This window comes from Sinohyriopsis cumingii, chromosome 10 (assembly GCF_028554795.1).
Source record: "Sinohyriopsis cumingii isolate HCF-2022 chromosome 10, ASM2855479v2, whole genome shotgun sequence".
Classification (NCBI taxonomy): domain Eukaryota; kingdom Metazoa; phylum Mollusca; class Bivalvia; order Unionida; family Unionidae; genus Sinohyriopsis; species Sinohyriopsis cumingii.
Window position 1 is genome coordinate 114,939,340 of NC_142970.1, and position 12,062 is coordinate 114,951,401.

Sequence of the window (12,062 nt, forward strand, 5' to 3'; positions counted from 1 at the left end):
CTTCTAGTGCTCTGTATCACAGTGATTTGAAAATTGATTTACTTGGACTGGATACTCTCTTCTAGTGCTCTGTATCACATTGTTTTGAAAATTGATTTACTTGGACTGGGTTCTCTCTTCTAGTGCTCTGTATTACAGTGATTTGAAAATAGATTTACTTGGACTGGGTACTCTCTTCTAGTGCTCTGTATCACAGTGATTTGAAAATTGATTTACTTGGACTGGATACTCTCTTCTAGTGCTCTGTATCACAGTGATTTGAAAATAGATTTACTTGGACTGGGTACTCTCTTCTAGTGCTTGGTATCACAGTGATTTTAAAATAGATTTACTTGGACTGGGTGCTCTCTTCTAGTGCTCTGTATCACAGTGATTTTAAAATAGATTTACTTGGACTGGGTGCTCTCTTCTAGTGCTCTGTATCACATTGTTTTGAAAATTGATTTACTTGGACTGGGTACTCTCTTCTAGTGCTCTGTATCACAGTGATTTTAAAATTGATTTACTTGGACTGGGTGCTCTCTTCTAGTGCTTGGTATCACAGTGATTTTAAAATTGATTTACTTGGACTGGGTACTCTCTTCTAGTGCTCTGTATCACAGTGATTTGAAAATTGATTTACTTGGACTGGATACTCTCTTCTAGTGCTCTGTATCACAGTGATTTTAAAATAGATTTACTTGGACTGGGTGCTCTCTTCTAGTGCTCTGTATCACAGTGATTTGAAAATAGATTTACTTGGACTGGATACTCTCTTCTAGTGCTCTGTATCACATTGTTTTGAAAATTGATTTACTTGGACTGGGTTCTCTCTTCTAGTGCTCTGTATCACAGTGATTTGAAAATAGATTTACTTGGACTGGGTACTCTCTTCTAGTGCTCTGTATCACAGGTGATTTGAAAATAGATTTACTTGGACTGGGTACTCTCTTCTAGTGCTCTGTATCACAGTGATTTGAAAATTGATTTACTTGGACTGGGTACTCTCTTCTAGTGCTTGGTATCACAGTGATTTTAAAATAGATTTACTTGGACTGGGTGCTCTCTTCTAGTGCTCTGTATCACAGTGATTTTAAAATAGATTTACTTGGACTGGGTACTCTCATCTAGTGCTCTGTATCACAGTGATTTGAAAATTGATTTACTTGGACTGGATACTCTCTTCTAGTGCTCTGTATCACAGTGGTTTTAAAATTGATTTACTTGGACTGGGTGCTCTCTTCTAGTGCTTGGTATCACAGTGATTTTAAAATAGATTTACTTGGACTGGATACTCTCTTCTAGTGCTCTGTATCACAGTGATTTGAAAATTGATTTACTTGGACTGGGTACTCTCTTCTAGTGCTCTGTATCACAGTGATTTGAAAATTGATTTACTTGGACTGGGTACTCTCATCTAGTGCTCTGTATCACAGTGATTTTAAAATAGATTTACTTGGACTGGGTACTCTCTTCTAGTGCTCTGTATCACAGTGATTTGAAAATTGATTTACTTGGACTGGATACTCTCTTCTCGTGCTCTGTATCACAGTGATTTTAAAATAGATTTACTTGGACTGGGTGCTCTCTTCTAGTGCTCTGTATCACAGTGATTTGAAAATAGATTTACTTGGACTGGGTACTCTCTTCTAGTGCTCTGTATCACAGTGATTTTAAAATTGATTTACTTGGACTGGGTACTCTCTTCTAGTGCTCTGTATCACAGGTGATTTGAAAATAGATTTACTTGGACTGGGTACTCTCTTCTAGTGTTCTGTATCACAGTGATTTGAAAATTGATTTACTTGGACTGGATACTCTCTTCTAGTGCTCTGTATCACAGTGATTTTAAAATTGATTTACTTGGACTGGGTGCTCTCTTCTAGTGCTTGGTATCACAGTGATTTTAAAATTGATTTACTTGGACTGGATACTCTCTTCTAGTGCTCTGTATCACAGTGATTTGAAAATTGATTTACTTGGACTGGGTACTCTCTTCTAGTGCTCTGTATCACAGTGATTTTAAAATTGATTTACTTGGACTGGGTACTCTCTTCTAGTGCTCTGTATCACAGGTGATTTGAAAATTGATTTACTTGGACTGGGTACTCTCTTCTAGTGCTCTGTATCACAGTGATTTTAAAATTGATTTACTTGGACTGGGTACTCTCTTCTAGTGCTCTGTATCACAGTGATTTTAAAATTGATTTACTTGGACTGGGTACTCTCTTCTAGTGCTCTGTATCACAGGTGATTTGAAAATAGATTTACTTGGACTGGGTACTCTCTTCTAGTGCTCTGTATCACAGTGATTTTAAAATTGATTTACTTGGACTGGGTACTCTCTTCTAGTGCTCTGTATCACGTGTGATTTGAAAATAGATTTACTTGGACTGGGTACTCTCTTCTAGTGTTCTGTATCACAGTGATTTTAAAATTGATTTACTTGGACTGGGTACTCTCTTCTAGTGCTCTGTATCACAGTGATTTGAAAATTGATTTACTTGGACTGGATACTCTCTTCTAGTGCTCTGTATCACATTGTTTTGAAAATTGATTTACTTGGACTGGGTTCTCTCTTCTAGTGCTCTGTATCACAGTGATTTGAAAATAGATTTACTTGGACTGGGTACTCTCTTCTAGTGCTCTGTATCACAGGTGATTTGAAAATAGATTTACTTGGACTGGGTACTCTCTTCTAGTGCTCTGTATCACAGTGATTTGAAAATTGATTTACTTGGACTGGGTACTCTCTTCTAGTGCTCTGTATCACAGGTGATTTGAAAATTGATTTACTTGGACTGGGTACTCTCTTCTAGCGCTCTGTATCACAGTGATTTTAAAATTGATTTACTTGGACTGGGTGCTCTCTTCTAGTGCTCTGTATCACAGTGATTTTAAAATTGATTTACTTGGACTGGGTACTCTCTTCTAGTGCTCTGTATCACAGGTGATTTGAAAATAGATTTACTTGGACTGGGTACTCTCTTCTAGTGCTCTGTATCACAGTGATTTTAAAATTGATTTACTTGGACTGGGTACTCTCTTCTAGTGCTCTGTATCACAGGTGATTTGAAAATAGATTTACTTGGACTGGGTACTCTCTTCTAGTGTTCTGTATCACAGTGATTTTAAAATTGATTTACTTGGACTGGGTACTCTCTTCTAGTGCTCTGTATCACAGTGATTTGAAAATTGATTTACTTGGACTGGATACTCTCTTCTAGTGCTCTGTATCACATTGTTTTGAAAATTGATTTACTTGGACTGGGTTCTCTCTTGTAGTGCTCTGTATCACAGTGATTTGAAAATAGATTTACTTGGACTGGGTACTCTCTTCTAGTGCTCTGTATCACAGGTGATTTTAAAATAGATTTACTTGGACTGGGTACTCTCTTCTAGTGCTCTGTATCACAGTGATTTGAAAATTGATTTACTTGGACTGGGTACTCTCTTCTAGTGCTCTGTATCACAGGTGATTTGAAAATTGATTTACTTGGACTGGGTACTCTCTTCTAGCGCTCTGTATCACAGTGATTTTAAAATTGATTTACTTGGACTGGGTGCTCTCTTCTAGTGCTCTGTATCACAGTGATTTTAAAATTGATTTACTTGGACTGGGTACTCTCTTCTAGTGCTCTGTATCACAGGTGATTTGAAAATAGATTTACTTGGACTGGGTACTCTCTTCTAGTGCTCTGTATCACAGTGATTTTAAAATTGATTTACTTGGACTGGGTACTCTCTTCTAGTGCTCTGTATCACAGGTGATTTGAAAATAGATTTACTTGGACTGGGTACTCTCTTCTAGTGTTCTGTATCACAGTGATTTTAAAATTGATTTACTTGGACTGGGTACTCTCTTCTAGTGCTCTGTATCACAGTGATTTGAAAATTGATTTACTTGGACTGGATACTCTCTTCTAGTGCTCTGTATCACATTGTTTTGAAAATTGATTTACTTGGACTGGGTTCTCTCTTGTAGTGCTCTGTATCACAGTGATTTGAAAATAGATTTACTTGGACTGGGTACTCTCTTCTAGTGCTCTGTATCACAGGTGATTTTAAAATAGATTTACTTGGACTGGGTACTCTCTTCTAGTGCTCTGTATCACAGTGATTTGAAAATTGATTTACTTGGACTGGGTACTCTCTTCTAGTGCTTGGTATCACAGTGATTTTAAAATAGATTTACTTGGACTGGGTGCTCTCTTCTAGTGCTCTGTATCACAGTGATTTGAAAATAGATTTACTTGGACTGGGTACTCTCTTCTAGTGCTCTCTATCGGTGATTTGAAAATTGATTTACTTGGACTGGGTACTTTCTTCTAGTGCTCGGTATCACAGTGATTTGAGAATAGATTTACTTGGTCTGGGTAGGAATGACTCAAATATATTCCACAGATTGCTGATTAAGATATTTGGCATATATAACTGTTATGCCAAATCTGATCAAATATATGATGATATCACCGGTAATAAATTGACTGAAATTAAAATCTGTCCACCATGACCAGCTGTCCATTAAAATGTGGTATCCTTTAGGACAGGTTCTGCTGTATAATTTAATGGGCACTCCTCCAGATCTGTTACATGTATGGATAAAACAGTGGATCCCCCCTCCCCCTTTTAAATGTTATCACCTCTGCAATAAAAAGGTAATTTTGACTTCTATTGAGAGGGGCAAAATAGTTACTGTATACTGTTTTGGTTTTTGGCAAGTTGACTTTATAACTGGGTGGTCTCTCTTGAAAGGGACAAACTTATCAGTCGTTCAGGATACACTGTGTTTAAAAGATCCAGATACTGAGGTCAAAACATGATAAAATCCCCAGGAATATTTTCACATAATGATGGACTAAAGTCATATTGATAAGTGCATGATAGATTATCTTTCCTTAATAAATCCTTATTTGGGTACATTTTTGGTATGTTACTTGTAGCTCCCAGTGCCTTGTTAAATCCTTATTTGGGTACATTTTGGTATTGTTACATGTAGCTCCCAGTGCCTTGTTAAATCCTTATTTGGGTACATTTTGGTATTGTTACTTGTAGCTCCTTGTGCGTTATTAAATCCTTATTTGGGTACATTTTGGTATTGTTACTTGTAGCTCCCAGTGCCTTGTTAAATCCTTATTTGGGTACATTTTGGTATTGTTACATGTAGCTCCCATTGCCTTGTTAAATCCTTATTTGGGTACATTTTGGTATTGTTACTTGTAGCTCCTTGTGCGTTGTTAAATCCTTATTTGGGTACATTTTGGTGTTGTTATTTGTAACTCTCTGTGACCAGGTAATTCATAATTTGAGAAAATTTTGGTGTTGTTGGTGGTAACTCTGTTTTTTGTAGATTATAATTTGGTACTGGAGTTCTTGAAATGCATTTGGAAGTAGTACTATTGAAAGTACATGTTAACTGAGCTCTCATTTTGTTCTCCCCTTCTCTGTCTGTCTGTCTGTCTCTCTTTCTATATATATATATATATATGATTTTTCATATTCAGTGTGGTTTAATCTGATCACATGCATACTCTTGTGATTATTCTAGTTGTCAATAATTTTTGGCAAAGAATTATAAAGGTGTTTTTGTTAATTAAAATATTAAATAAATTAAATAAATTGCTTGCTTAATTTCTTCAGAGTTAAAAATCAATAGAAATGTTATGATGAAATGCACAATAGACTGATTTAAAGAACACAGAGATCAAGGAAGAAATTATGACTATAAACACATATGGTGAGATTATGATGAGATTTGATGTAGATGCCATTATTTTGTCACTTTCAGCACCAATAATATTAACTGCATCTTGCTTCTTTGCCTTATGAATGTCTAGTGTCCAACGCAAGACAAGCCACCTACTCACCACCAACATCGAATAGTGTTTTCGAGCAAGATAATTCATACAATACTATAGTTTCTCGCCAGCTTCTACGAGGTTCTGATCCACTCTACGCCTCAATACCAGAAGGCCTTTGTGGAGTGGATGAAGGTAGATATGTGAGGAATTATCACAAGTACTGTAAATCATGTTTTGGCATCCTGTACTTTTTGTAATTGGCATATGGTACTGTACTGTATTGTTTATATTTGGTACTGTACAGTATTGCGTGTGTATGATACTGTACAGAATTGCATATGTATGGTGCTGAACAGTATTGCCTATGTATGGTATTACACAGTATTGCCGATATATGGTACTGTACAGTATTGTCGATATATGGTACTGTACAGTATTGCCCATATATAGTAATGTGCTGTATTGCCCGTATATGATAATAATAATAATAATCATAATGCTTTATTTATAGAGGGTGACTCATTAGTCAAGTACTATTCTTGCTTGAGGCCCTCTTAAGGAAAGTATAACAATGTACATTATGTGAAGATAGAAATAAATACTGTGTATTTTAACATGTTTAGTATTAAAATACTAAATTCCATTATCTATTAGAAACACATACATGATCATGATACTGTACAGTATTGTCCATGTATAGTACTATATAGTATTGCTTTATATGGTACTACTGTACAGTATTGCCCATGTATGGTACTGTGCTGTATTGCCCATAGATGATACTATACAGTATTGCCTACATATGGTGCTATATATATATATATATATATATATATATATATATATATATATATATATATATATATATATATATATATATATGTATTGCCTACATATGGTGCTATATATATATATATATATATATATATATATATATATATATATATATATATATATATATATATATATATATATATATATATATGGTAATGTGAAGTATTACTGATATACTGTATACTGTATTGCATATGTATGGTATTATACTGTATTGCCCATATATGGTACTGTACAGTATTGCCTACATATAGTGATGTATAGAACTACACATATGATAATGTACAGTATTGCCCATATACTGTATACTGTATTACATATGTATGGTAGTATACTGTATTGCCATGTATGGTATTGTAACATATTGCTTTTATATATGTTGCATCAAACTACAACCAGTGGAAAAGAGCCAAAGTGGCTCAGTGGGTAGCATGCTGGACTTGTGACCAGAAATATGCAGGTTCAGGTCCTGTTCAGACAAGGCCAAGTTAACCATTGTGGTATATCCCTGAGCAAGATTCTTTACTCTAGTTGCCCAGCATTATATAATAACCCCTTTTAATGTGTTGATGTGTTCAGCAAATCAAGGTCTGCAGAGGAATCGTTAAGTAAAACAAGCAGCATAATGAATTGTGCTTGAAATGATAAGTTCAGTCAATGGTAAGTAGCCCAGTACTGGCATATTTCCATCACAATTGTTTATAAACCGTATTTTACATAATACACTCTGCATACCTCAATAAAATTACCTATACAATCTGTTCACAAAGTAAAAAGTTGAAAAATTCAGATTTGGTAGGACTACCTCAACTTCTGATAGTCCGAAAGAAAAACAATGAAATGTAATTGCATCTGTGTTTGACAGGTCAGTAACAAGGGTGGAGAGATCTGGTTGCAACAAATGCACTTTGGCATGGTCTTACTCCTACCACCTCCCAGGACAATTGGAAGTTATTTTATGAAGTGGCACAATTACTGTGCTGGTTTCCTTAGAAAATCTTCATACACCCCTAAAACAATTTTGCAAATGAAGTTATTTTAATTATGGATGTGGCCTTTTACTTTAATCTGAAATACTGAAGATTTATATAATTCATTCCAAACTGTAATTATGACTTTTGATGAAGATGGATATAATGCCAGTATAAGTTTATCTTGAGCATACTGTAGAAGAAATGGTGTAGATCTGGCCTGATCTGCTCAGACATTATACCCTAGCATACTGTACAAGAAATGGTATAGATCTGGCCTGATCTGCTCAGACCTCATACCTTAGCATACTGTACAAGAAATGGTATAGATCTGGCCTGATCTACTCAGACCTCATACCCTAGCATACTGTACAAGTATGGTGTAGATCTGGCATGATCTTTTCAGACCTCATACCTTAGGATACCGTACAAGAAATAGTGTAGATCTGGCCTGATTTGCTCATTCCTTGTACCCTAGCATAATGTACAAGAAATGGTGTAGACCTGTCCTGATCTGCTCACACCTCATACCTTAGACACTGTACAAGTATGGTGTAGATCTGGCCTGATCTGCTCAGACCTTGTACCTTAGCATACTGTACAAGAAATGGTGTAGATCTGGCCTGATCTGCTCAGACCTCATACCTTAGCATTACTGTACAAGGAATGGTATAGATTTGGCCTGATATGCTCAGACCTTGTACCTTAGCATGCTGTACAAGAAATGGTGTAGATCTGGCCTGATCTGCTCAGACCTCATACCTTAGCATCCTGTACAAGAAAAGGTGTAGATCTCTCCTGATCTGCTCAGACCTGACATACCCTAGCATACTTTGCAAGTATGGTGTAGATCTGGCCTGATCTGCTCATACCTCATACCTTAGACACTGTACAAGTATGGTGTAGATCTGGCCTGATCTGCTCAGACCTTGTACCTTAGCATACTGTACAAGAAATGGTGTAGATCTGGCCTGATCTGCTCAGACCTCATACCTTAGCATTACTGTACAAGGAATGGTATAGATTTGGCCTGATATGCTCAGACCTTGTACCTTAGCATGCTGTACAAGAAATGGTATAGATCTGGCCTGATCTGCTCAGACCTCATACCTTAGCATCCTGTACAAGAAAAGGTGTAGATCTCTCCTGATCTGCTCAGACCTGACATACCCTAGCATACTTTGCAAGTATGGTGTAGATCTGGCCTGATCTGCTCATACCTCATACCTTAGATACTGTACAAGTATGGTGTAGATCTGACCTGATCTACTCATTCTTCATACCTTAGCATACTGTACAAGAAATGGTGTAGATCTGGCCTGATCTGCTCAGACATCATACCTTAGCATTCTGTACAAGATATTGTGTAGATCAGGCCTGATCTGCAAAGATGCAATACTTGATCAGTCATCATGACCTATATTGTTAATGGTTCTTTGCACATTATATGTGTCTAAATATAGGTAAATGCAAAATTCAGCACGTTTCAAGCATAAAAACTTAACCAATGAACTTATAAATATGTATTTTACATGAATAATATTTTTACAAATATGGTTTCTGTTTAAAATTCTGAAACTGGTTGCTAAAAGTTTGATTTACAGTATTGAGTAAGCATTGCTAAAAGTTTGATTTACAGTATTGTGTAAGCATTGCTAAAAGTTGATTTACAGCATTGTGTAAGTGTTGCTAAAAGTTGATTTACAGCATTGTGTAAGCATTGCTAAAAGTTGATTTACAGCATTGTGTAAGTGTTGCTAAAAGTTGATTTACAGCATTGTGTAAGTGTTACTAAAAGTTGATTTACAGTATTGTGTAAGCATTGCTCAAAGTTGATTTACAGCATTGTGTAAGTGTTGCTAAAATTTTAATTTGTAGTATTGTGTGAGTGATGACAGATGGGATCTAACATGTTTGAAAAATCAACAATTATGCTTAATAACATTTGTTGATGTTTTTTTCTGTGCAATTTTTTTCCTTTAATCATTTTAATCTGTTTGTCTTGGAAGTACACTATAATTGACAAATCTCAAAACATCACCCACCTACATCAGGCAGTCAGTAAAATACTCTAAAGACAGCGGCTGACCAAGTGTGAAACTTTACATAATTATGCCTGTGGCAGTAAGTTTGAAAGGCATTTTTTCCATGTGCTTGTATGATCATTGACAACCAAAGCAGTTGTACATGTATAAATTCAAGTCATTATGACTTTATTTTTCACCTGATTTTCTTGAGATTTTCACAATAAACTGAAAATGACATCTTTAGATTATTTTTATATAAAGAATTTCATTGAGTTTAAAGAAAGTGATTCACTGATAAATATATGTGGTTATCTTGGGTTTGTGGATTTGTCCATTATGAGTGCATACTTTCATGAAAAGATTGCATATATACATTGCAAGCAAGCTTGATATATAGATGAAAGTATGCACTGAGTTAATTTGGTTAGAATTTTTGTTTGACTTTATGTGTCTTATTATCATTTTTAATATCAAAATGTTTTGAATAAAGTTTAATTGAGTATATAAAATGTAATTGAATTTCAGTTGAGTTTTGAAAGTTCTTACATTAAATTGGAATTTTTTAATTTGGTAAATATTTTAGAGTTTGCATATTAAAGTGCCACAACATTTTAATAAAATATGTGCATGTACTGGTATTCTACCGTAACTTGCACTTTCAGAGTATGAGTCAGAAACTTTTACGTTCATATTTACAATAGTTCGTGCAGATATGTTTGTTTTTCAAATTTTAATCGAGAACTTATCAACTACTAACAGGTTTTGAAGCAAAGTTTTATTCCATGACGAGCCATAAACATTTGAGTTTACTTGATTTTTTTAGCTCTACTGGTCACAGACCAAAAGATCTTGTGGGAAGGTCTGTTGTATATCATCCATCTGTCTTCTGTTGTCCGCTATCCATCCATCCATTATCACATTCTTATTATTGTTACTCGTAAATTACTTGGAGGATTGCCATGAAACTTTACACACATCCCATGGTCTAGATGGTTCTGAATGAAAGTGGTGCTTCTAGGACATCCAATATGGCCACCACAGTGGCCATGTTGGAAATCATGTTACCACTACACCTCCTAAAGGACACGATGTACTAATTATATGAAAGAATCAGAAATGGATGAAGATAAAACAGAGTATATATGGGCTTGGTTAGACATGATTTGTTGATAATGAAAAGTATTTGAGACAGAAGAATCTTTTGAGAGAGTGTGTCCTGTTTTTAACCAAAAGAAACAGAGACAATGTTTAATTGGTGGAGTTTCAGTCCCTTTATTCAAACCCGACTTTGGAGCACACATTACTGAAATTAGCACCTGATTCTATAGGTGCATAATTGAAAACACATCTTTCAAATACATTTAAATTTTATAAGATGATTTAAGACATATGGCTTTCTGCACACAGAAGCTTGAATCAATGATGAGTCATCTATATTGGCAGTTCCCAGCCAGATTAGTTCGATCATAAAAATTACAGTTTAAAATTGTTGAATATTTTAATGTCATGGAGCTGAATTAGTGCCTTGATGTATGAATAGATGGTGATTATCAACATGGGGTTTTCACTGAAAGGCTTTTAATGATGTCTGGATGGACCAAAAATGAAAACAGTGGCGAAAAATGCTCTGACCGCCACTTTGGCATCTTTAATTTTTTTTAAATCACTATTCTCTTGAATGGAAAGTGTATTGATATGGAGTTTTCACCAGAAGATTTCTTAGGTCCATAATGTCAGTTTGATGTTCAATATGACAGTTTGATGTCCAACATGACAGTTTGATGTCCAATATGACAGTTTGATGTCCAATATGGCTGCCCAAGTTTTTGCTAAACAACTTCTTATGATGTCTAGTACTTTTCCAAGATTACTAGTCAAATCAACATTGTGCTTTCACCAATGACCTGGTACCAGTCTCAGTCTCATATTTAATATAACCACCAATGTATCCATCTTAAAAATCTTGTTATCATTGTTCCTCCAAAATGGAAAGTCCACCAGAAGACCTATTATGATGCCTTGTCGGTTCAAAATGAAAATGGTGTCAAGTTTACATGTAATATTTTCACCACAGCAGCTAATTTGACAATTTTCTTAGTGTTGATGAATATCAAGGATCGTTCCAATGCACCACAATTGAAAGGAAGAAATGGTCTTGAATTCCTAGAAATTCTTTTCAGTCATTAAAAATTCAGTCCCTTTGAGGGACTTTTGCTTGTCACGTTTTGCCTTTAAAAAAAGTAAACTATTCTGAATAGTAAAAGCAGGAAATAAACTGGACACCAGTAGTTGATTTTATCTAGTTTACGTTGCACATAACTACACTGGTATTGCTTGAAATACAGCTTACTTCACTTTGCATCTCATAGTGATGCTAGTATGCATGCCAATATATTTGCACTTTATAACAGCAATGACTGTTGCACAATGCACGTTGTTCTTTTAACATT

At 35.3% G+C, this 12,062-nt stretch overlaps 1 protein-coding gene across 13 annotated transcripts in view; it reads left to right on the forward strand.

Moving 5' to 3' along the window:
• Positions 1–12,062, forward strand: part of LOC149791062 (tensin-3-like) — a 522,379-nt gene that overhangs the window by 477,844 nt on the left and 32,473 nt on the right. For 9 of the 13 annotated variants that reach the window (XM_089972994.1, XM_089972985.1, XM_089972988.1 and 6 more), the window contains one exon: positions 5,817–5,972. The exons of the other annotated variants lie outside the window; for them this stretch is intronic. In XM_089972994.1, the coding sequence (XP_089829120.1) occupies positions 5,817–5,972 (156 nt within the window). The remainder of the gene's footprint in view (positions 1–5,816; positions 5,973–12,062) is intronic. 13 annotated transcript variants of the gene reach the window in all.